At 40.9% G+C, this 26383-nt stretch overlaps 1 protein-coding gene across 9 annotated transcripts in view; it reads left to right on the top strand.

The window, feature by feature from the left end:
- Positions 1–26383, top strand: part of LOC123319848 (ephrin type-A receptor 7) — a 152280-nt gene that overhangs the window by 52962 nt on the left and 72935 nt on the right. For 8 of the 9 annotated variants that reach the window (XM_044906828.1, XM_044906830.1, XM_044906832.1 and 5 more), the window contains exon 2: positions 4803–4935. In XM_044906828.1, the coding sequence (XP_044762763.1) occupies positions 4869–4935 (67 nt within the window). In that variant the 5' untranslated portion in view covers positions 4803–4868. Of the gene's footprint in view, positions 1–4161; positions 4311–4802; positions 4936–26383 lie in introns of those variants that run through there. The other variant, XM_044906829.1, reaches the window with a different exon arrangement.

Genomic DNA, 26383 nt, shown 5'->3' on the forward strand with positions numbered 1-26383 from the left:
ATATCTTAGGTCTCTAGGGCTCAGTCCTGCGTTTTCTGCAATGCTCCTCGTTCATCGTCTAGTCCTCGTGAGTTTTGGTGGTCTTCCTGTCAGTCTGGAGGTGTTGGACTCTTTTGGTTTTGCCATTTTCGTCAGCTTTTTATCCACCTACATTTTATAGTCTACATATCTCAAGCGTTTCCTCATATCTTTTATGATCGTATACTGTATAGTTCGTTATGTTTCTCAGTATTCTCAATTCTTTTCTAAGTTGTCTTTTCTTTTATGCATTTTCGGTTCTTGTTTCAATGAATAGGGACATGACGCAACTAACACAGGTTTTGTGATTTCTGACCTCGCTATATATGCCTGAATGTTTGTTATTCCATACTATGTCACATAGGCATCTTGATATCAGGAAAGCTTTAGTTGTTTGGCTCTGTAATTCTTAGTTTAGGTTTCTGGTACTTGTTATTTTGGAGCCAAGGTATGTGTATGACATAACTTGCTCTATACACTCATTATACCGTGAGAGGTTGCATTTTCCCCTGAAATAGAGACGCAAAAGGTTACGAAAGGCAGAAACGCCGATATGGCACGAAAACTGATCTTTCACTCGTCCCCTAGGGGGTAAACACTTGAGATTTTCTGCGGCAAAAGATTGCCTTCCTCAAGATCTCCTTGGATCTCCTCGGATTTCCTTGGATCTCCTTGGATCTCCTAGGATTTCCTTGGATCTCCTCGGATCTTCTTGGATCTCCTTGGATCTCTTCCTACTGGAGTAAAAGATCTTCTCATTGGTTACCCCTCGCTCGTCCCCACCACATTGTGTCCTTTTAAAAATCTCGTATTATCTTCCTAATGAGGTGATTTAGATCAGCCATTGTTACTTTTTCATCAGAATTATGATGAGCTAGTCTTCAATCCAGCTTCATCTAGAAACGAAGTCCAGTAATGTTCTTCCAGAAGTTATTTCCATTGTTACAGGTATCGCTGCTTCATATTGGTCTTTCCCAAGACCACAGAAAGGTTCAAGGCGTAGATGACTTTTCCACAAGTCTATCTTTAAACTCCTCTACCTTGGCACCAACAGAGGAGTCACCTTATTGCTTGTGGCCAGTTGGTTGATGGTTGAATGGCATTCCTATGTTAGGACTGTGATTTCAGGGGCCCCAGCATGGCCTGTCTTTTCATTGTTATGTAGGTATGAGTCCTTTTGAGGTCAATCTGAAGGAACCCTCGAGCACAGCTAGGCTCTCTTTTAATAAACCCCAATGCCATCGCAACGATGAACGAAAAATCAACCACGACTCGCTATAAAGGTAATCGATTGTCCAGTTGGTCCATCGTTACCGCCTTATCGTGGAAGGAACGTCGAAGAATCGAGTAGTAAATTCATTAGAGAGCGCGGACCGTCCCTTGGCCGTAAAATATCGCGTATGAACTCGGTCGGGGGCTGAGGAAATAGCATGACGGAAGTCGGGGAAAATTGAGTTTCCGACACTTCTTCCAGCGCGAAATAAATTGTCGAGGGTCCTTAACGGGGAAGGTGTAATCCAGACCTTGGCAAGTCTCGAACGTCGACCGATCGGATGGTTTGGGGGCGCAGACTCGCGCGATGATTTTTTTTTCGTTGCGTCAGAACAGGCACGATATTCAAATTAGGGGTTGGGAATCGTACGCTCCAAGGGGTTTGGAGGGCTTTCTTGACCCCGTGATCGGGGCCGAGCTTTGTTGTTTCGAGAGAGAGGAGGCTAAAGTTAGAATGCTCAACTGGGCGAATTCTTCCCTCTGGATTAAGATGTCTAAAAACGTGCTCAGCCTATTTCTACGTGTAAAACACGTCGCTCTATGAGTGGCGTTAATTCTCTCTGATCTCGTCGATCGTCACATTGGTGACACTTATGCTTCGCACACAGATGACACTTGTGCTTCGTCTGACAGGTGACACTTGTGATTCAACTCATGTTCGATGGTTTTTCTTCTAAGGCAACTTTCGGGTATTTGGGAGTCGTTTAAGTGGGCAAAAGTGTCAACTGAGCTCAGTTCGGTACTTCGTGATAAAACGCCATCTTACTCTGGATCCTCTGCTCGGCCATGTTGATCTGGAGAAATGTCAAAATGGTCCAATGACACTTTCCAATATTAACGCATCGACTAACGCTTTTGACGCCTGTTTTTCACGTGTTTTGGTTCCGTACAAAGCTCGGAAAGTCTCAAAGGAGAATATGATTTTCTGTTTCTTCATTATACTTGTTCCGTTTTGGAGTAAGCGTTAGGAGGAATGGTTGAGGACCGCCTATGTCAAAACACTTCTTCAATTGCCTCTTTCACTGCCCAAAAACAAAAGCGAAATTAGAAAACAGCCGAAAAACGCATGAGACAATTGGGATTTTTTGACGTTCACCGATCGTAAATGTAAACGATCATAGAATTAACTCCCGCGTGACGTTTCTTGCAGGTAAATGTCAGTTTGACAAGAGTTAGGTTAAGTTAGGTTAGGTTAGGTTACCGATCGTAAATGTAAACGATCATAGAATTAACTCCCGCGTGATGTTTCTTGCAGTTAAATGTCAGTTTGACAAGAGTTAGGTTAAGTTAGGTTAGGTTAGGTTACCGATCGTAAATGTAAACGATCATAGAATTAACTCTCGTGTGACGTTTCTTGCAGGTAAATGTCAGTTTGACAAGAGTTAGGTTAAGTAAGGTTAGGTTAGGTTACCGATCGTAAATGTAAACGATCATAGAATTAACACCCGCGTGACGTTTCTTGCAAGTAAATGTCAGTTTGACAAGAGTTAGGTTAGCACCGATCACAGACAGGGGTGGGTAATATCCGAGGTAGTATCGATTCGACTCCTAGAGCGAAGGATATTGTTTTTGGTATTTATATATTATTAATTAATTTCATGAAAATTGTAGAAGTACCTATTGCTTGATTTTACTCCCTGAAGATGCTGACTTAGGTGTTATCGTTTCCGGAAATTATTTTGTGATAATTATAGAAATAATGAATAATAAGTTCGCACAAATAGAGATTATTTGGTTTTATCGGTATATTTACCCAATGAACACGTATTTGTTCCAAAGTTCGCTATGTGCAAAGTGTGATTGTTCACAGGGTAAATCCCCTGGTTTGTTGGCCGATTTTCCATCAGTGACAAATTGAAATCCCATTTCGAATCTTGACATCAAATTTGGGACGAGTTTGGGCAAACCACCTCGATTGCCCTATTCAGATACATGTCACTTTTTCTCGTATCGTCTTCAACGGATAGATCGGACTAGAGACGCGTCATTTTTCAATGTGTTAGCCCCGAAGTTAATCCATTCTGTCGGTTGTTTCACCCCTAAGAATACGAGATATTGGATCGAGTTCCGTTGTTCGTAACTTTCGCAAGTTCTTCCTAAACTAAACCGAACTATGCTCTGTCGTTTAATTTCTGTTAATAATTCCGGGGCACATACGCCATCTTGGGCGTTCCGCTTCCATATTTCGTATTCAAATTAGAAACTTCCACGGCCGCCGAAGACTAAGATCCGCCAGGCTTTCACCATCCGCCGCAGCATTATAAACCGCACAGAATATGGTCCAAGTTTGAGTAATGTCTATTTAACTGCCTCATTTTCGGTTGTGCAACTGCCTCTTGACGAGCTATCGTTAATTGTCTTTTCTAGTACTTGAGAAAACAAACGATGAGTGCATGTATTCAGTGGTTCGGCTTCCTCGAAATGAGGAATTGCTTGCCGAAGGTGAGGGACTTCTCTCGGCAGTTATCACTCATGATGTGGAGACTTAGGCTTTCATAAGTTGTACAAACGAAGAGATATTGAATCACAATCATTGTGTGAGAATTAGGGACGTTTTCGATAAGGATCTCACGATCTTCAGTCTCGAAAATACTTTGTTTGTCATTTGGATTAAATGTTGGAAGTACTCACTGAAATTCAGCAATCTTCAATTTCATATTCACAAAATAATCGTGAAGAATTATAACAGGAAGCCATTGAAATCGTTGTTTCAACTTACCCTCTCATAATGAGATGCTTAAATTTCGATTCTGCCTCGAAAATCGCATCGATATTGATGGGTAATTTGCAATTGATGCAATACAGTGCGAGCATTGTTTGTCCCCAGATAGACAGATAAGATAAAACCGCCGTTAGTTCTAGCGGGTGAAAAGTAAACCTTTTGTTTTCGACGGCAGCTTTCGAGTCAACGTCAGTCATCAGTTATCGACCAATTTTGTGTGGGTGTTACGGTTTCCGTTCGATACTCTCTAATTTATTTCGATGCTTAGAGTCCATTAGCTCCTTTATTATTGGATTCGGTGAGTTATGGCGGTTCTGAAATAGCTGGAATCGATGAAAACGACGAGTTTATCTTGTAACGTCGAAGCCGAAGAAGAATTTATTCAATTCTGGCAGCCCTGGATGTTTCCTCACGTCTAGTTTTACGTCAATCAAAATGGATTGATAAGAGCTACAAATAGAGTGACCAATTTAGGTTTCCATTCCGGGGTTTTTATTGGACGCTCTTAGCTTGTTTCTGTCAATCGTTCACCTGTATTGGCTTCTTAGCTTCGGGAAAATTTCATCGCCAATCTATAGAATGCTTGATTGATTTTTCGGCAATTGAAGAAGATAAATGTACGCTTTTTCACGTGTATTTTCTGTAATTGGTTTTTCAGCCCCTTATTGACGGTTCTCAATTGTTTTCTCAACCTTCAAACAAACCATCTATGATTTTTTTGATCATAAAACTAATAAGAGACTAATAAAATGCGAAATACAGATTTTAATATAATTTTCTTCTGTTACAGAATGAAGTAGCCCACTGCGTTTGGGCGGGCCGCATACAGGGTGGCCAATAACCTCAGAGAGGCGCAATGGCCCTGGACTGGAGGGTCTTGAACCTGCTGGCGCTGCTCTTTGCCTACGCTACATCAGAACAAGGTAGGTCCCACTGTCTTAATGCTGTCCTAACGGTTTGTCCACCCTTAACTTAACGCTTTTATAGTTTGAGCGTTGATATGTGAAACTAAGGGAACTCTTGAGTACAGTACCGACAGGTGCGCCATCTATCAATCTTCAAACACGAGTTATGGATTACTGGGGGTGGAAAAACCTGCCGTATTGGCCGAGCTTTTCCACTCGCGGAGCTTTCCGTTTCGGCGAACCCATCGATCGGGTTTTTCGCATGTTCCGCTAGACCCGAACGCTGGAAATCGCAACAATGGACTCTTGGATTTCCCGGCGTCCATTCATCAGCCTTATCTGCTCCGACTGTGCCAATTCCAACAGGTTCCGCCCTGGGCCGGCGGATTAATCCGTTCCGTGATATCCGGAACTCGTACCGTAAGCCGGCGTTAATATTTAATCATATTTGTTATCGATTTCGGATTATATTTCCCCATTAACGGGGGTTTAGCGTAAGGTCAGTGATTAAAACACTGCTAGAGGTGGATTAGGACGATGATGAACAGGTTATGTGGGATTGTGGGGCGATCGATGCGTATCCTGGGATATGACGAGGGAATTTTCGGAAGACTGGACGGTTTTTTCGCCGGATAGATCCCTCAAACTGGTGCTGCAATGATCTTTCCAGCATGAACGATCTGCTTCACCAAAGAAGATCTTTCCTGCTGCTCCAGAAGAGCAGATTTATCCTGTGAGAACGATCTGCTTCTCTTAAAAAGCAGATCCTTTTCTCTAAAAAGGAAGATCTTCCCTGTGAGAACGATCTGCTTCTTTTGAAGAACAGACCTTTCCTAAATAATTGATCTGCTTCTCTAGAAAGGAAGATCTTCCCTGTGAGAATGATCTGCTTCTCTTGAAGAGCAGATCTTTCCTAAATGAAAGATCTGCTTCTCTAGAAAAGTAGATCTTTTCTGTGAGAACGATCTGCTTCTCTTAAAAAGCAGATCCTTTTCTCTAGAAAGGAAAATCTTCCCTGTGAGAACGATCTGCTCCTCTTGAAGAACAGATCTTTCCTGAATAATTGATCTGCTTCTCTAGAAAGGCAGATCTTCCCTGTGAGAATGATCTGCTTCTCTTGAAGAACAGATCTTTCCTAAATGAAAGATCTGCTTCTCTAGAAAAGTAGATCTTTTCTGTGAGAACGATCTGCTTCTCTTAAAAAGCAGATCCTTTTCTCTAGAAAGGAAAATCTTCCCTGTGAGAACGATCTGCTCCTCTTGAAGAACAGATCTTTCCTGAATAATTGATCTGCTTCTCTAGAAAGGCAGATCTTCCCTGTGAGAATGATCTGCTTCTCTTGAAGAACAGATCTTTCCTAAATGAAAGATCTGCTTCTCTAGAAAAGTAGATCTTTTCTGTGAGAACAATCTGCTTCTCTTAAACAGCAGATCCTTTTCTCTAGAAAGGAAAATCTTCCCTGTGAGAACGATCTGCTCCTCTTGAAGAACAGATCTTTCCTGAATAATTGATCTGCTTCTCTAGAAAGGCAGATCTTCCCTGTGAGAATGATCTGCTTCTCTTGAAGAACAGATCTTTCCTAAATGAAAGATCTGCTTCTCTAGAAAAGTAGATCTTTTCTGTGAGAACGATCTGCTTCTCTTAAAAAGCAGATCCTTTTCTCTAGAAAGGAAAATCTTCCCTGTGAGAACGATCTGCTCCTCTTGAAGAACAGATCTTTCCTGAATAATTGATCTGCTTCTCTAGAAAGGCAGATCTTCCCTGTGAGAATGATCTGCTTCTCTTGAAGCGCAGATCTTTCCTAAATGAACGATCTGCTTCTCTAGAAAAGAAGATCTTTTCTGTGAGATCGATCTGCTTCTCTTGAAGAACAGATCTTTCCTGAATAATTGATCTGCTTATCTAGAAAGGAAGATTTTCCCTATGAGAACGATCTGCTTCTCTTGAGAGGAGCAGATCTTTCCTGAGTAATTGATCTGCTTCTCTAGAAAACAAGATCTTTCCTGCGAGAACGATCTGCTTCTCTTGAAGAAGAAATCTTTCCTGAATAAATGATCTGCTTCTCTTGAAGAGCAAATCTTTCCTGAATAAACGATCTACTTTTCTAGAAAGGAAGATCTTTCCCGTGTGAACGATCTGCTTCTCTTGAAGAGCAGATCTTCACTGAATGAACGATCTGCTTCGCCTCAAGAACAGATCTTTCCTGAATAATTGATCTGCTTATCTAGAAAGGAAGATTTTCTCTGTGAGAACGATCTGCTTCTCTTGAGAGGAGCAGATCTTTCCTTAATAATTGATCTGCTTCTCTTGAAAGGAAGATCTTTCCTGCGAGAACGATCTGCTTCTCTTGAAGAGCAGATCTTCACTGAATGAACGATCTGCTTCTCTAGAAAGAAAGATCTTTCCTGGGTGAACGATCTGCTTCTCTTGAAGAGCAGATCTTCACTGAATGAACGATCTGCTTCGCCTCAAGAACAGATCTTTCCTGAATAATTGATCTGCTTCTCTTGAAAGGAAGATTTTCTCTGTGAGAACGATCTGCTTCTCTTGAGAGTCTATTGGAGTTGATTTATTTGTAGATGCTTCTTCTCTATTCTTAGAGAATCGTCTTCTGAAATTGCACAATTTAGAGGCCCAGTCTCAGTTGTGGACCGCAAGATCTCCACCTACCCTGAGAGACCCTACAGCTATACAGTTAACGCTTGCAGTTTATTTGTATCGCTCGGTCTCGAGAACGTCGTAAATCGGGCAACCCCGCTCCAGACTCCTTCGATCTTCTTCAATGAAGAAAACAAACGGAGCCACCTCCTGGTGAAACATGAAGCGTACCTCCGCTCAGCGGTCCCCCGACCTGCGACGAGGGCCTTCAACTCTGATATCGATTCGTCCTTCTTCTCCTCTTCCGTCCGTCCGTTATTACTCATCTGGCCCGAGAACGGACGACCCAGAGATCGTCGACGCACATCTCTTTCAGGTGCCCGCCGACGACGAAGACGCCGCGAGACGCCCTGGGCGTCGCGAAACTGTCGTTATGTCGAATTAGTTCGGATGCGGTTAGATTAATCGTCTAGAAGGGGGTCGGGGGGATGCGCGCGCGCTATTACCGATAAATTGTGATGAGGGGTTGAAGGAAAATTGCTTCAGAAGCGATTATCTTCGATTGCTCGGATTGGATTTGGGTTAGTCGGGGGGCGACGTCGAATTGCACGGTTGTATGGCGCCATATCTGCAGTGTGTCTTATTCAAGGACTGACTGGGGAAGATTAAGGGTTGTTTGGAGATGATTCCTCGAAAGTATGGATCTCCTGCGACGTTGTCTACAAGAATATCACGAACCTCCTTCATTAAATAGCGCTTGGCTACCAGTCATCGGATGTGAAACCAATGCAAACTGTAGAGGGTGTTGTATTTCTTGCACGCATCTCTTCCCCATTGAAACACTGAAATATCGGGGTGTCTCTCGTCGTAAATCTGGCAACAATTCCTTCTGTAACGGGAGAGAGACTGATGCGGTACTGCTGGACGAGTCGAGGCGCGGCTTCGGGATGACTAACCAATGATTTAATGAATTCTTTAATCGCGTTGCATTCTGTAAAGATAATAATCAGTAGATTCATATTTCTCGAGGATGATAAACTGCTTTATGCTAATCTGCCGAGGATCACGAACAAAGGCCAGATTTGGCAACGTGGTGTGCTCGTTCGGGACCACGAGTTTCGATGCGATTAATCACAGAGGAGAAAAATGTTTCTTTTTCGGCTGAATGTGTGGTTTGTCTTTGTTCACGAATGAAGGAATTAACAGTACTTCATTTGGGAATGTACAGCTCTGATCTGATCTTGAGATCATCTGTACTAATTCAACAACTGGAAATGCACTACTTCAAAGCTGACAAAGCTTGACTGAGTGTATCTCATGGTTATTGACCACCTAATTTGACATCTATTGTGACACTATCAACAGAAGGACTGCATAAGAACATCCAATTGGTAAAGATATCTGATGGATATCCCATAGATATTACTTGACCACCAACTTTGACGTCTATATTGATTGCCATTGTCGACTTCGAATCTAATATAGATTAACTGGACAAATATTGTGACACTGTCAACAGGAGGACTTGAAGTGGATGTCTATTGATATCCCGAACTAACAATAAGCATATTCAATTGGCAAAGATATCTGATGGATATCCCATGGATATTAGTTGACCACCAACTTTGACGTCCATATTGCTTGTCATTGTCGACTTCTAATCTAATATAGATTAACTAGACAACTATTGTGACACTGTCAACAGGAGAACTTGAAGTGGATGTCTATTGATATTCCAAACTTTCAATAAGCATATTCAATTGGCAAAGATATCTGATGGATATCCCATGGATATTAGTTGGCCACCAACTTTGACGTCCATATTGCTTGTCATTGTCGACTTCTAATCTAATATAGATTAACTGGACAAATATTGTGACACTGTCAACAGCAGGACTTGAAGTGGATATCTATTGATATCCCAAACATACAATAAGCATATTCAATTGGCAAAGATATCTGATGGATATCCCATGGATATTAGTTGACCACCAACTTTGACGTCCATATTGCTTGCCATCGTCGACTTCTAATCTAATATAGATTAACTGGACAAATATTGTGACACTGTCAACAGCAGTACTTGAAGTGGATGTCTATTGATATCCTAAACTTACAATGAGCACATTCAATTGGCAAAGATATCTGATGGATATCCCATGGATAGTAGTTGACCACCATTTTCGACGTCCATATTGATTGCCATTGTCGACTTCTAATCTTATAGAGATAAACTGGACAAATATTGTGACAATGTCAACAGGAGGACTTGAAGTGGATGTCTATTGATATCCCAAACTTACAATAAGAATATTCAATTGGCAAAGATATCTGATGGATATCCCATGGATATTAGTTGGCCACCAACTTTGACGTCCATATTGCTTGTCATTGTCGACTTCTAATCTAATATAGATTAACCGGTCAAATATTGTGACACTGTCAATAGGAGAACTTGAAGTGGATGTCTATTGATATCCCAAACTTACAATAAGAATATTCAATTGGCAAAGATATCTGATGGATATCCCATGGATATTAGTTGGCCACCAACTTTGACGTCCATATTGCTTGTCATTGTCGACTTCTAATCTAATATAGATTAACCGGTCAAATATTGTGACACTGTCAACAGGAGGACTTGAAGTGGATGTCTATTGATATCCCAAACTTACAATAAGAATATTCAATTGGCAAAGATATCTGATGGATATCCCATGGATATTAGTTGGCCACCAACTTTGACGTCCATATTGCTTGTCATTGTCGACTTCTAATCTAATATAGATTAACTGGACAAATATTGTGGCACTGTCAACAGGAGGACTTGAAGTGGATGTCTATTAATATCCCAAACTTACAATAAGCATATTCAATTGGCAAAGATATCTGATGGATATCAAATGGATAAGTAGTTGACCACTAAGTTTGACGTACATATTGACTTCTGATCTAATTAACTCTCGAATTAACTAGACCCATATTGTAACACTGGAACAGAAGGACTTCATATCCACAGGATATATCGAACTTTCAATAACAATATCTGATAAAGGATATCTGATGTTTGCACCATAGATATTCGTTGAGCGTCACTTTGAAGGTCCATATTGATGTTCATTGTCGACTCCTCATTTAATCAGGTTTACCGGGAACAATTCTGTAAAGTTCCGAGAGATATCCTGAACATACAATAACGGTATCCAATGGACACAATTGGCAAAAGGACACCTGATGGATATCCCATAGATATCCAATAGATATCTCATTGTCCATAAAACCTAATTTTGCATATGAAGTATTTTAGCAGAAGGATATCTCGAGATATCCATTGTGCATTAATGACGATAAATAATTGTTACCTCTTGACGGTACATACCCATCATTCATCCCTTGAACCGGGCCTGTAAGAAGAAGAAGAAGACGACGCGAAACCAGTTCTCTGAATAATCTTCCATGTCCAAGCCGACATGAGGTTTCGATTCGCTTTTTATACATTGTTCTTGCGCGCTCCCGCGTCCTCGTACGGCCGCAACGACTACCCGATTTATAATTATTTGTGAAATTATAAATATATATAAAACATGAGAGCGGAACGATCAGCAGACGGGCAAGAAAAGGGATCGCGCGATGGCGTTGCGGCAGAAGGCCAGATGATGAAGAAACGACCGAGACGAATGCGGTCGATATGGACGTTCTTTTCGAGGCGATTGACAAGTTTCGTCGGTTCGAGATGTGGACATGGCGAAAGGACTGGAAGATTTCGAAAAAATATTTTTTTTTTGGTCGAAAATGAGCAAGGGGTTAGACCCCCCTAAAATGACCTATTTGCTACTCTGTCTGAAAATGAGGATGTTCTATTACTGAATTAGAATATGGAGTGCATAGAATTGGTTTTGAAGATTCCAGAAAACCAAACAGTTGATGATTCAATAGAGAATTGCACTCCAGAGAGCTCTTCGAAGTCAACTCGAAAATGAAAAGTGGAAAAACAAAATTTTTTTTTTCTCGTAAACAGTATCAGATATTCGAAAGTTTGGTATGGAAATATAGGTTTTCGAATACGCTGAATCCATTGCTGGCAATTTCGTGAGCCTATCTCCCTTTGTTTAGATTTTCACCTTCGAAATGGCATTTTTCAAAAATTTGCAAATTTCAATCTGCGATATCTCCTGTTATATTCGTCTGATCCAATTGGGATTTCCGGTTTTATAATCAGCGTTGCCTAAGCTTCCACCCTAGCATAAAAACTCGATTTCGAAAATTTCGATTTTTTGGGTCAAAAATGAGCAAGGGGTTGGACCCCCCTAAAATCACTTATTTGCTACTCTGTCTAAAAATCAGAATGTTCTATTACTGTCCTAGGATATGGAGTGCATAGAAATTATTTCGAAGATTCTAGAAAACCAAACAGTTGATGATTCTATAGAGAATTGCACTCCAGAGAGCCCTTCAAAGTGAACTCGAAAATGAAAAATGGAAAATCAAAAAAATTTATTTTCTCCTGAACTGTGTCAGATATTCGAAAGTTTGGTATGGAAACATAGGTTTTCGAATACGCTGAATCCATTGCTGGCAATTTCGTGAGCCTATCTCCCTTTGTTTAGATTTTCACCTTCGAAATGGCATTTTTCAAAAATTTGCAAATTTCAATCTGCGATATCTCCTGTTATATTCGCCTGATCCAATTGGGGTTTGCGGTTTTATAATCAGGGTTGCCGAAGCTTTCACCCTAGCACAAAAACTCGATTTCGAAAATTTCGATTTTTTGGGTCAAAAATGAGCAAGGGGTTAGACCCCCCAAAAATCACTTATTTGCTACTCTGTCTCAAAATCAGGATGTTCTATTACTGTCCTAGGATATGATGTGTATAGAATTTGTTACGAAGATTCTGGAAAACCAAACTGTTGATGATTCAATAGGGAATTGTACTCAGGAGAGCCCCCCAAAGTGAACTCGAAAATGAAAAATGGAAAAACAAAAAAAATTTTTTTCTCGTAAACAGTGTCAGATATTCGAAAGTTTGGTATGAAAATATAGGTTTTCGAATACGCTGAATCTATTGCGAGCAATTTCGAGAGTCTATCTCCGTTCGTTTAGATTTTCATCTTTGAAATGGCATTTTTTCAAAAATTGCAAATTTCAATCTGCGATATCTCCTGTTATACTCGTCTGATCCAATTGGGATTTTCGGTTATATAATCAGGGTTGCCGAGGCTTTCACCCTAGCACAAAAACTCGATTTCGAAAATTTCGATTTTTTGGGTCAAAAATGAGCAAGGGGTTAGACCCCCCTAAAATCACTTATTTGCTACTCTGTCTCAAAATCAGGATGTTCTATTACTGTCCTAGGATATGGAGTGTATAGAATCTGTTACGAAGATTCTGGAAAACCAAACAGTTCAGGATTCAATATTGAATTGCACTTAGGAGAGCCCCCCAAATTGAACTCGAAAATGAAAAATGGAAAAACAAAAAATTTTTTTTTCTCGTAAACAGTGTCAGATATTTGAAAGTTTGGTATGAAAATTTGGGTTTTCGAATACGCTGAATCTATTGCAAGAAATTCCGAGAGCCTATCTCCCTTTGTTTAGATTTTCATCTTCGAAATGGCATTTTTTCAAAAATTGCAAATTTCAATCTGCGATATCTCCTGTTATATTCGTCTGATCCAATTGGGATTTTCGGTTATATAATCAGCATTGCCTAGGCTTCCACCCTAGCACAAAAACTCGATTTCGAAAATCTCGATTTTTTGGGTCAAAAATGAGCAAGGGGTTAGACCCCCCTAAAACCACCTATTTGCTACTCTGTCTGAAAATCAGGATGTTCTATTACTGTCCTAGGATATGGAGTGCATAGAAATTGTTTCGAAGATTCTAGAAAACCAAACAGTTGATGATTCAATAGAGAATTGCACTCCAGAGAGCCCTTCAAAGTGAACTCGAAAATGAAAAATGGAAAATCAAAAAAATTTATTTTCTCCTGAACTGTGTCAGATATTCGAAAGTTTGGTATGGAAACATAGGTTTTCGAATACGCTGAATCCATTGCTGGCAATTTCGTGAGCCTATCTCCCTTTGTTTAGATTTTCACCTTCGAAATGGCATTTTTCAAAAATTTGCAAATTTCAATCTGCGATATCTCCTGTTATATTCGTCTGATCCAATTGGGATTTCCGGTTTTATAATCAGCGTTGCCTAAGCTTCCACCCTAGCATAACAACTCGATTTCGAAAATCTCGATTTTTGGGTAAAAAATGAGCAAGGGGTAGGACCCCCCTTAAATGACCTATTCGCTCCTCTACCTGAAAATGAGGGTGTTCTATTACTGTCCTAGGATATGGAGTTCATAGAATCCGTTTTGAAGATTCTAGAAAACCAAACAGTTGATGATTCAATAGAGAATTGCACTCAGGAGAGCCCCCCAAAGTGAACTCGAAAATGAAAAGTGGAAAAACAAAAATAATTATTTTCTCCTAGACATTGACAGATATTTGAAACTTTGGTATGAAAATATAGGTTTCCGAATACGCTTAATCCATTGCTAGCAATTTCGAGAGCCTATCTCCCTTTGTTTAGATTTTCACCTTCGAAATGGCATTTTTCAAAAATTTGCAAATTTCATTCTGCGATATCTCCAGTTATAGTCGTCTGATTCCGTGGAAGGTGAAGAAAGGACACCGTTGATAATGTCCCATATCCATTTCAGTTCCCTCTCGATCTCTCAATTTCCATCCCGCCCAAAGAAACCTTTTGTTTCCTCGCCCTTTCCTTCACTTTCCTACGATATCCGTCCTTCGTCGATCGATCGGAATCCCATCCATTTCCAGTTTTCCCCGAGAAATCCCCGCGATTTTTTCCAGTCCTCTCCCCTTAACGGCGCCATATTTCGCAGTCGTAACGCGGCCTAAGGGAACGGGCCGCGAACTTTGCGCAATTTACCCCCGCGACGTTGTTCGGAATGATCGAAACCCGGCTTGGCGGGTTTTCCGACGACAAACAAGGCCACTACGTTTGATAAATTCCCCCCGTTGGAAAAAAACGATAGGAATTTTCATATAGCTCGCTGAGGGAAACCTGTGAAAAGCCCCATGAAGTTTTTCCGTAAGGAGGAACTAGTATTACGTAAAGTATCATCAATTTTAGAGAAAGAAGATGGCCACGAGACGACTTAATGATATAATTTTTATGTCCCAGGCGCTAGCAACACCTTGCGGACAAGAAAAAGAAGGTTAGTTCCCTGTTTCTCTTCCCTTTCTGCTACCAGACCAGCGATGGCTCCTAGACGACATAATTTTTAAGATTGAATAATCAGTCGGGCGTTGACTGTCCCAGTCGCTAGCGACACTTTGCGGGCAAGGAAAACAAGGTTAATTTCCTGTTTCTCTTCCCTTTGAGGCCCTCTTTCTGCTACCAGACCAGTGGAGAGTCGCCTAGGTTTCGTCTTAACACCGCATTTTCACCAGTTCAACTGAACGGCATCGATGGATTTTTTTAAAATCCCCAGACGATCGACTACCCATCCCCGTCCGTCTAAGGGTTTCAACGTCTCGGCCTTTGCGGGTCCCGACGTCGCGACCCCTTCCTTCTTTTTTTCATCCGCCAATTATCCCCCGGTCCGGACCGTGGATCGGAATGATGGAAATGAACCAATTAGGTCGGGATCCGCGCGACCCGGTCAGAGATTGACCGGGCCGGTTCACGTTCTTCTGCTGGTCCCTGCGATTCTCCGGAGATTAAGGAGAATATACCGTCTGGTCCTCCGCAATCGGATCGGACGCCGTATCGTCCGAGAATACCTCGAAGCTTATACGCCGACGATGTGCTTCTCGAGCGATGTATGTGTCCCATTTGAACTACCGATTCATTCGAACTACTGAATATTTGCACTTCGGATTATTTGATCTACTGATTATCTGAACTACGGATTATAAGAACTATATTACTTTGAACCTACAGTCTATTTGAACTACTAGACATTATCTCTGTGTAAAGTGACTGCATATTGAATTAATAATTGCCCTTACATTTTATGCTACTGTCTGGTTTCAAGGATTATATCACAGTTAATTTGCTTTGATTAACGGTATTGTTCATGGCCAAATTATATATTTAACGTGCTTTCTGGAGACATTCATGAGCTCTCTCAATTCTCATTTGGGAAGGGAAAAGAATATTCCTAAGATTTTTTGTATTAGGAACTTTTTCGTGAGATTTACGTTGTTTTTCACGAACTATCATTTGTCGTTTTGGATTTTTAGGACAATTCTAACATCGCTCTTACAGATTTGCTATAATTTAAGAACCTTCTGAAATATTTTTCTGGCAGTCTCTGATTTTCATGGATTATTGATTGACTTTCTTTTTTCCAGGTGAGTACCAGAACTTTCGAGGGCCTAGTATTCTTTTCAGCGAACGGTAAGACGAAACAAACAGTTTAACGATGACATTCGCGTCGGTTAAAACAAACACTCATCTGTGCGCCTCCGTATAAATTCGAACAACGGAAAGAATTCTAGAACACCTGAGCTGATTTCTGCAAGCTCGTCGAAGTACATAACAATTCTCGAAACGACTAGATTGATATGAATTGTATTCATATAGAAGGACTTTGCTGACAGCAATTTCCGCGTAGAGAATAGTGGGCTTTTATTCAGACATCTATCCCAGATTTGTTAACGATGAGTCATCGAAGGTTCGCCCACCATGTGAGAAAAACAGAGCCTCGGTTGTGAACAATATCCAGGCCCTTTTAAGTGTGAGATGGTCATTCAAATCCATCTTGAAATAAGTAGAATTTTCCTTCACACTTTTCCTCCTTTTCCCTTATATCGGAGATCCGAAAATGCCATACAGAATCCGCGTAGGCGTCTTGGACCCTATAAAACTTCCCCAAGTACACCAGAAGTTTCTTTCGGAGGGTCGCCAGCAAAAACTACCCGGGGATGAAGCAGGGAAATGATTTTTTGCTCGTGTCGTATTATCAAGGGCTTTCCCGCGCACTGGATTTTCCAGACGTTTTACCGTTGTCGTAGTTTCTTGGGAAAGTGGAAAAGGAGCTGGATTCGCTGAGAAGTTCGGACACGGAGAGCGGTTGAAGAGAACTTGGGTTTAGTCTGTTTTCCTCCGGGATAGAACACGTCGTTTTTCTAGACCGTGAGGGAGACGCAGGACTTCTGTTGGAAAGGAAAATAACGATTGACTTCGATAGTATTGTCCGGCCCAAGTTCGAACGAACGATATTCGAAATATCGTCGAAGTTTTGGATGTATGTCAATTTGTCGTGTCGAAATACGTGAGTGTCTGTTAATGGCACTGTTCTCCAGCTATTCCTAAAATACCTAATGGATTTTTCTAACGGTGGAACTTCGAAAAGGTCGCCAATATCTATTCGGACTCTTATCTCTTCCCTGATTGATAAATGGATGCCGAAAAGAATACGATGATACGAACCAATAAATATCCATATTTTATAGTGGGCGACCCCGGTGACCTTTCAGGAACGCGTACATAAATCCAGGGTTCATTATCTTCCTCGATGATTTATGTTTATTCAATGATTTTTTGGAGTTTGTCCCGATTCTTTATGCATTCGGAAATACGTTGATTATTGTTATCGGTTTCGATTATTGGTGTCAGCCAGTCCATAAATTATCGGCTCTGATGACAGTCGATCGGTTTCAATTCGAAGACGTTATACAGTGTGGCCAGATATCCATGGAAGTACGGAAATCGTATATGTACCTAACTAAAAACTTGAAAATGAAAAATAAAAATGGGTATTTAAAATTTGAAGCGTTTCGTTTCTATTGCACGAGTTGGCAACATCAACTGAAATATGCATTGATAATAAAGGACAACAAACACACTATCTGGACGAGATAGACAAAGATGGCTGTCTATGAAGTCTGCGACGAACGAGGAAGGTCGTAAAATTTTATGGGATTTTTATGGCCGGTTGCTGTTGAAGCTCGCCAGTCAGTACGCGCCTTATGATGGCTGTAAATCAACAGCTGTTATTTTATAAAGAAGCCATTGTTCTTTTTATTTTCTAGTAGGCGCTGTTGTCAAATCGTAAACTAGAAACGAAGCGATTTAAATTTTAAAACCTCGTATTTGAAGAATGATTTCAAATGGTTTCCGCTGTGCATTTCAAGAATTCATGATTGAAACTCATAATTATTCAGTTTAGGCCCGTTTGCACCAATACCCTTAAAGCGGCTACTTAACTAAGTGTTGTTTGAAGTTAATGGACGCTTAATTTTATTGCACGACACTGGCTTAACAGAATCTTAAGTAAGGGGCCCTTAAGTTTTTATTTCTAGTGATAGTTCAGTTTTTTATTTTGGTGCAACTTCATCCTAGTCCAATAAAGCCATTTCATTGGTTGACCGGTTGCCGATGATCGTTGTCATTTCATTAACCTAACTTTATTGTCCTGTCAGTCAGTGTCAAGGATATTATTATAATATTATCAAAGAGTAACAACTTTTTGTTGAATTTTTGTTGAGTTAGCATTATTATTGATAATGATAATGATTGTCAAATAAAAGGTACCTAAGTTTATATAAGTACAACACTTTCTTTGTAAGGTCTTGTGTGAATTTGTTTTATTAATGTTGAAGAGGAACGTGAAGAAAATGTCCTTATTGCCCTTGTTAGTACGAATACGGTGAATGATTGCCAAGCAAGTGGTGGTAATTTACGAAGGGCACTCAACTTCTCAACAGAAGAAAAGAGTTTGTTGCTAACTATAGTATGATTTGTGACACCAAATTGAAAATTAAAAAAGACTGATGGCATTACAATAAAGGCAAAAGAAAAGGCTTGGTGTTCAGTAATGAATTCATTCAATTTTCAAAATCCATCAAAAATGGGAAGTTCTGCAGCCAGTTCAACAAATTATTTCAGGTTAGAATCCGTCCCTTAAATACCTAAGTGGTCATTACAGCAGCACTTAAATTTAAGGTTAGCTTTAGCCATTTAAATCATTTAACAGTTGGTGCAACGTAATTTAAGTTAAGGGTTCATTTAAGGGACACTTAACACTAAGTGCGTTTGGTGCAAACGGGTCTTGAACTTGCATATGCTGTGATAACCCAAATTGAGCAGAATTCCCCATTCTTAAGATCAAACAAGAATTATAGCAGGGATGTGAAACACAGTTTTAGCAGAGGTTTAGTGGGATCAAATCATAGCCGTAAAAACTCCAGCTCAGATATCTGATCGAGGCTTGTTTGCTTCGCGCCTTAAGTCAGATCGCAGGGCAAACTGCGGCTGCATTCTTGATAAAAGTATCGGAAAGCCCGCTGCCCCATAAAACGTCGAATATCGACGTTACCGATTTCTTAATTTCGACCCGGTGGTGTTTGTTTGTGTGCCTTTCTACCTGTTCCGCCCGTCTGCAGTAACCCGATAAGGGTAGGGCGATAATGAGTGCATACATTCGGACCGGCTGTGTAGTCGGCGGTTGGACAGGTCTGAGCGTCAGGGACGGGGGTTCGGTCGGGGCTGTTCGGAGTACAAGATGACGGAGAAATTGGTCACCGTTGCCGGATTGTGTATTCTCTCCCGCTTTGGCGTGTTTGGAAGGTCGAGATTGAAGTGCGGATGGTGTTGGTATTCTCGTTGCGCCACTCTAGTTCCGAATCAATATTATCTCCGGAGATCTGGGGGATGAGCCTCCCCCTCGGGACCGAGCGGCACGTTTCTCGTATGCTCGGTTATCTTATTGCCCCCTCAGGGGGTACCTAGCGCTCGACAAAGGATTCGAAGATCCCGTTCTCCTATTTACTTTTCCGCCGATTTGTATGCGACAAAAAACGTTTGTTCGTTCTCGTTCACCGGTGGAAGGGTCTTACGCGTAACCTTCTGCGATATTATCGAAGATGAGCCAAGTAGCTGACGAAATTCTACACGAAATTTGATTTAAAAATGACTCAATTGGCCAGAGCGGACGAAAAGTGTTTGCGGACAAAAAGTGATTGCGGACGAAAAGTGTCGTAAGATGTCATCCATTCTTTGTGGATGGCGTAGATCTAGATCCCGGGCCAGAAATTCCTCTGCACGCCGCTGGACCAGTCGTGCGGCTTCCAAAGATGATCATCGTCATCATCATCTTATCGGAACAAATCCGAAGCTAGCCTGTTTCTGGTAAACTCGTACGTTTGCTACATACCATTATTAATTTCTCCTCTTCCTTCTGCGACTTAATGGGTATCGTACGGTGACTTAATGCACGATTTCAGTGGCACATACGATAAGGCTGATTGATTTGTCGTTAATTTATTTATCTTGTTCATGTTTCGAGGATGATACGTGGGCGACGTATGTGGAATTTCACCTTTTTGGGATTCAACGGGGAATCTACCGTGATTCCAAAGTGCGCAAGGATTTTGATTCGACTTTGAGTTGAATTTTACTCTCAGGTAGATTCGACTTTTAGCAAGATTTTACTCTTAGGTAGATTTGATTTTTAGGTAGATTTGACTCTTGGGTGGATTCGACTTTTGGGTAGATTTTACTTTCAGTTAGGTTTGCCTTGTAGGTAGATTCAACTTTTAGGGAAATTTGCCTCTTAGGTACATTTCACTGATAGTTAGATTTTACTTTTACGTACATCCAACTATTAGGTAAGTTGGACTCTTAGGTAGATTTCACTTTCAGTTAGATTTGACTCTTGGTAGATTTCACTTTCAGTTAGATTTGACTTTTGGGTAGATTTGACTTTCAGATAGGTTTGCCTTGTAGGTAGATTTAACTTTTAGGGAAATTTGACTCTTAGGTACATTTCACTCTTATTTAGATGTTACTTTTGGATAGATTTGACTTTCAGATAGGTTTGCCTTGTAGGTAGATTTAACTTTTAGGGAAATTTGACTCTTAGGTACATTTCACTCTTATTTAGATGTTACTTTTGGATAGATTTGTCTTTCAGATAGGTTTGCCTTGTAGGTAGATTTAACTTTTAGGGAAATTTGACTCTTAGGTACATTTCACTCTTATTTAGATGTTACTTTTGGATAGATTTGACTTTCAGATAGGTTTGCCTTGTAGGTAGATTTAACTTTTAGGGAAATTTGACTCTTAGGTACATTTCACTCTTATTTAGATGTTACTTTTGGATAGATTTGTCTTTCAGATAGGTTTGCCTTGTAGGTAGATTTAACTTTTAGGGAAATTTGACTCTTAGGTACATTTCACTCTTATTTAGATGTTACTTTTGGATAGATTTGTCTTTCAGATAGGTTTGCCTTGTAGGTAGATTTAACTTTTAGGGAAATTTGACTCTTAGGTACATTTCACTTATAGTTAGATTTTACTTTTACGTACATCCAACTATTAGGTAAGTTGGACTCTTAGGTAGATTTCACTTTTAATTGGATTTGACTCTTAAGTAGATTTCACTTTCAGTTAGATTTGACTCTTGGTAGATTTCACTTTCAGTTAGATTTGACTTTTGGGTAGATTTGACTTTCAGATAGGTTTGCCTTGTAGGTAGATTTAACTTTTAGGGAAATTTGACTCTTAGGTACATTTCACTCTTATTTAGATGTTACTTTTGGATAGATTTGTCTTTCAGATAGGTTTGCCTTGTAGGTAGATTTAACTTTTAGGGTAATTTGTCTCTTAGGTAGATTTCACTTTCAGGTAGATGTTACTTTTGGATAGATTTGACTTTCAGATAGGTTTGCCTTGTAGGTAGATTTAACTTTTAGGGAAATTTGACTCTTAGGTAGATTTAACTTTTAGTAAGATTTTACTTTCGGATAGATTTGACTTTCAGATAGATTTGCCTTTTAGGTCGATTCGACTTTAAGGTAGGGTTAACTTTTAGTTAATTTTGAATCTTAAGTAGATTTCACTTTTAGGTAAATTCAACTCTTGGGTAAATTGGACTCTTAGGTAGATGTAACTTTAAGATGGATTTGACTTTGAGGTAGATTTGACAAAAGTCAAATCTACCTTAAAAGGTAGATTCGACTCTTAAGTAAATTTCACTCTTAGGTACATTTGACTCTTAGGTACATTTGACTCTTAGGTACATTTGACTCTTATGTACATTTGACTTTTAGGAATATTTTAGTTTTAGTGTTTTAGATTGATTTGAACCTTAGCTAGATTTGAATTCTAGGTGTATTTAACTTTCAGTTGAATTTTGCGTGATAATAGATTTAACTTTCTGGTAGATTCGTCTCCAGGTTAAGCAGTACATTGAACGGTAATTGAAATGCAATAACGCTACGAGTAAGATTTGTGATGTTGAATGCGTATTTAGTCCTCTGTACAAACATCGCTTACACTGACTTCCACATCTTTCCAGCTACTCACAGTGGTTTCTTTCAATCGGTTCACAGTGGCCACGGCATTATTTCCATGGTCGCGCTGTGTGTAAACGATTTTACGGCCTGCTTGCGGTGATTTATTTAACGTTAATTAATCATTCATTACGCTACAAGCCACAATTTGTAATAAATAATGGCTCATTGTGATGCCCGGTAGTGTGGGCTCATGTTAAAAGTATAAAACTCGAGCTCGTGGAACTGGCACCGTTGAAATATACACGAGACACACACCACGAAAATGATGGAGTTATTAATGGAGAACGCCATTAACATAAAGCTACTTGATATCCCGGCATAATGTTGTATATTAGGCACTATTGAATATTCCATTAACCGTTTTTCGGATTCCTGAAAGAATGGGCGCTGCAACGAAACGAACTGGCTGTCGTTAAACGATAATGCGCAGCCTTTCCTAGCGTTATGGGCCGTTCGATTGTTGCTGGTGTGCGGAAGGAATGTAAATAAGGTGGGAAAAGGGGTTCAATGATCTCGTTTTTCGAAGGGTAATCAAAACAGGAATTCTGAAGGCTTGGAGTTTGGTCTCGGAAGGATATTGGAAGTGTTATAAAACGATCAAGAATGGCACATGCGACTTCTGAAGGTTCTTTTCTCACCTACAGCAGCATTAGAACTGATTTAAAACGATGGTGAAGAACTGGGGAGGTTTGGGAAGCAGGAATATTGTTTTTGTAGATCTTAAACCACCTCCATGTCATACCCTAGATGCAGCAAGCTGATTCAGAGCGATAACAACGAAATTTCACGACCAAATCGACAGCATCCGATCCTATCCAACAGAGAACGGATAAAATTGAAATGACTGATGCATCCCATATATCTCCCCCTACTAAGATATTCCAAGGCGGTCGCCTCATCGATGAATTCTTCGCGCGTCGTCCGTATAAAAATTTCCAGAATGTTTTCTACTCATCATACTGTTATCCGAGGCGATCTCGGCGAACGTTGGGGAGACGAGTGTGGGTAGTTGGCTCACGTACCAGCGCCATCTAGTTATTATAAATGAGTGCGTTACGTCTCTGCGAGATGCTGCGTCAACCTCTATCGTTCCTGACGTATGGGTGTAAGGGGCTTCATCTCCTGTGTGTATTCCCGGATTGCCGAATATGAGACGGAACAGGGATGTAATTTAGTTTGGACTGAAATGATGGAGGAGGATCGTGCCGCGCCTAGAAGGAGGCGTCTAGATTTGGGGACGAGGGAAGCAAAGGTGATTGGGGTAACTGGACGTCAACCAGAGAAAACAAAGTGACTTTACTATGGGTACCAGGGCACTGTGGTGTTGAAGGAAACGAGAAAGCCGATGTACTTGCAAAAAGACCATCAATGTTAACACCTGCTGGACCTGAGCCTCTCTGTAGGCTTCGAAAATACCAATATAAGGCAGCAGTCTAACAATAGGAGTTGAACAACAGAATAACCCCCTGGAGAAACACTTCTGGACCTACTCAGTCAAAGAAATTTGTGATGATTTCACCGACTAACACCAGAAAATTGCTAAAGCTGTAACGAGAGGAGCTTCGGGTGATGGTGGGACTGCTTACAGGGCACTGCCGGTACAAATATCACTTGTACCTCATGGGATAGTCAGCACAGGAGATTTGAAGGCTCTGTGGATCAGAAGCAGAAACAGCTGAACACATGGTACCCAAGTGTCCAGAGCTGGCTGGACTAAGAACCACTCATATAGGGAAACCGGTCTTGGATACTCACGAGGTAACAACCAAGGCCCCTAAGGATGTTGTCGGTTTTATCAACAACATTGACGACCTTCTTGGGTCCCTAGGAATGAGTAGTGTAGAGAACAAAAGTTCTACGTGGTCGTAGTTTCCAAGAGGCTAATTGAGTCTCAATGGTATTGATGAAACCGACAACATCCTTAGGGGCCTTGGCCATTACCTCGTGAGTATCTAGGACTGGTTTCCCTATATGAGTGGTTCTTGGGTCAGCCAGCTCTTGACACTTGCATACCTTGTGTTCAGCTGTTTCTGCCCCTGTTCCACAGAGCCTGCAAATCTCATCTGCTGACTTTCCCATACGGTACAAGTGATATTTGTACCGACAGTGCCCTGTCAGCAGTCCCACAATCACCCAAAGCTCAGCTCGTGACAGCTTTAGCAGTTTTCTGGTGTAGGTCGGTGAAATGATCACGAATTTCTTTGACTGAGTAAGTGCAGGAGTGTTTCTCCAGAGGGTTAGCCTGTTGTTCAACTCCCATCGTTGGACTGCATCCTTATTTTGGACTTTTCCAAGCCCACAGAAAGACTAAGGTCCAGCAGGTGTTAACCTTGATGCTCATTTTGCAAGTTCATCGGCTTTCTCATTTCCTTCAACATCACAATGCCCTGGTACCCATAGTAGAGTCACTTTGTTGTCTCTGTCCGGTTGCTTTATGGCCACTCCCATGTCAGCTGCTTATAATTGGACTGAATTTATCGGTGGAAACAACGAAGCTGAGTTTTCATAATCCCTCATTCATGTTCTACGCCATAAAGCCAGTTGTTCGTCTCCTCCATTCCTCCAATTGATCCCTTCTTTGTCCCGTGACACCCAGCCGTCGCCCTTAAGTCCCAGCGTTTGAAACTTTCTTCTCCGCCACCTTCAAAAGCTACGCGTCCTTCCAGTAGCAGCGGCTCCAGCGACGCCTCGCCTATATATCGAATAATTTCCTATCTGCCTTAAGGACCCTTTCAGACGCAGATTGAATTCGGCTAGCAAATGGGATTCCGATATATACGCGACGGCATCGTAGTCGGCCTCCGCGTTCGGTCGCGCCTAAAATGGGCGCCTTTGAAGTTTACCGCCCCTCCCGCCGCCCTACCGACAACTTGGCTACCTTTCCGGAGGGGCCTGGGGGGTAATTGGGCCGTGAGGAGACGCGGGGGGAATTTGTCGCTACGTGTGTGTGGAGGTTGGGTCTCCGCGCGCGCGGGGAGGATGTCCTGGGGGTGGCGGAGCAATTTGATAGCTTTGTGTAGCTGTGGGGGACGCTCGGGTGGATCTGATGACGTTTTGGGGGGTTGTGTTGGGTCTGAGAGCTCGTAGTTATCTTGAGGTATCACTATATGAAAATAGTATCCCTTGCGATATTCGACGCCATATGGTCTCCTGACGCGTGTCCTGATGTTTGACTGCTGGAAAACCTTCATACAAACCCTCCTCCAGAAGTGCACCACTAGAAGGTTAAATCTCCTTCATCATAACCACCAAAAATCTGTTTTTCGCGATTATTTCGTCAGACTGAGACTATGGTTGTTGGTTTGAAGATGGACATTCTATACGGTTGGTTGCGATCAATTTGTATAAACACTGTGAGCGTGATTACAGTAACCCCTATAAGCTTAAAGGGGAAGGGAGTTGTTTTGAAGGTGATTCAATTACCTTGTGTCAACTTTCGACGCGTATCTCTCAAAAAAATCAGGGTAGATCTAAATGTGATACATATTCTGAAAGAGCAACTCTTCTAGTAATAAATTTGAGAATTTCATCCATCTCGACGCCACCGTTCGGTCTTGAGGAAGTTTTAACTGAACCCAACTTTTCGGGAAATTTTCGCAGATCGTCATTAGAGGAATTAATCTTCCAGAAAAACTATCGTAGATACAAACGTGATACATATTCTGAAAGAGCAACTCTTCTAGTAATAAATTTGAGAATTTTATCCATTTCGGCGCAACCGTTCGGTCTTGAGGAATTTTTAACTGAACCCAACTTTTTTTGAAATTCTTGCAGATCGTCTTTAGAGGAATTAATCTTCCAAGAAAACCATCGTAGATCTAAACGTGATACATATTCTGAAAGAGCAACTGTTCTTGTAATAAATTTGAGAATTTCATCCATTTTGGCGCAACCGTTCGGTCTTGAGGAATTTTTAACTGAACCCAACTTTTTGGGATATTTTCGCAGATCGTCTTTAGAGGAATTAATCTTCCAGGAAAACCATCGTAGATCTAAACGTGATACATATTCTGAAAGAGCAACTCTTCTAGTAATAAATTTGAGAATTTCATCCATTTCGGCGCAACCGTTCGCTCTTGAGGAATTTTCAACTAAACCCAACTTTTTGGGATATTTTCGCAGATCGTCATTAGAGGAATTAATCTTCCAGAAAAACTATTGTAGATACAAACGTGATACATATTCTGAAAGAGCAACTCTTCTAGTAATAAATTTGAGAATTTTATCCATTTCGGCGCAACCGTTCGGTCTTGAGGAATTTTTAACTGAACCCAACTTTTTTTGAAATTCTTGCAGATCGTCTTTAGAGGAATTAATCTTCCAGGAAAACTATCGTAGATCCAAACGTGATACATATTCTGAAAGAGCAACTCTTCTAGTAATAAATTTGAGAATTTCATCCATTTCGGCGCAACCGTTCGGTCTTGAGGAAGTTTTAACTGAACCCAACTTTTTGGGAAATTTTCGGAGATCGTCTTTAGAGGAATTAATCTTCCAGGAAAACTATCGTAGATCCAAACGTGATACATATTCTGAAAGAGCAA

The sequence above is a fragment of the Coccinella septempunctata genome, chromosome 9 (assembly GCF_907165205.1).
Source record: "Coccinella septempunctata chromosome 9, icCocSept1.1, whole genome shotgun sequence".
Classification (NCBI taxonomy): Eukaryota; Metazoa; Arthropoda; class Insecta; order Coleoptera; family Coccinellidae; genus Coccinella; species Coccinella septempunctata.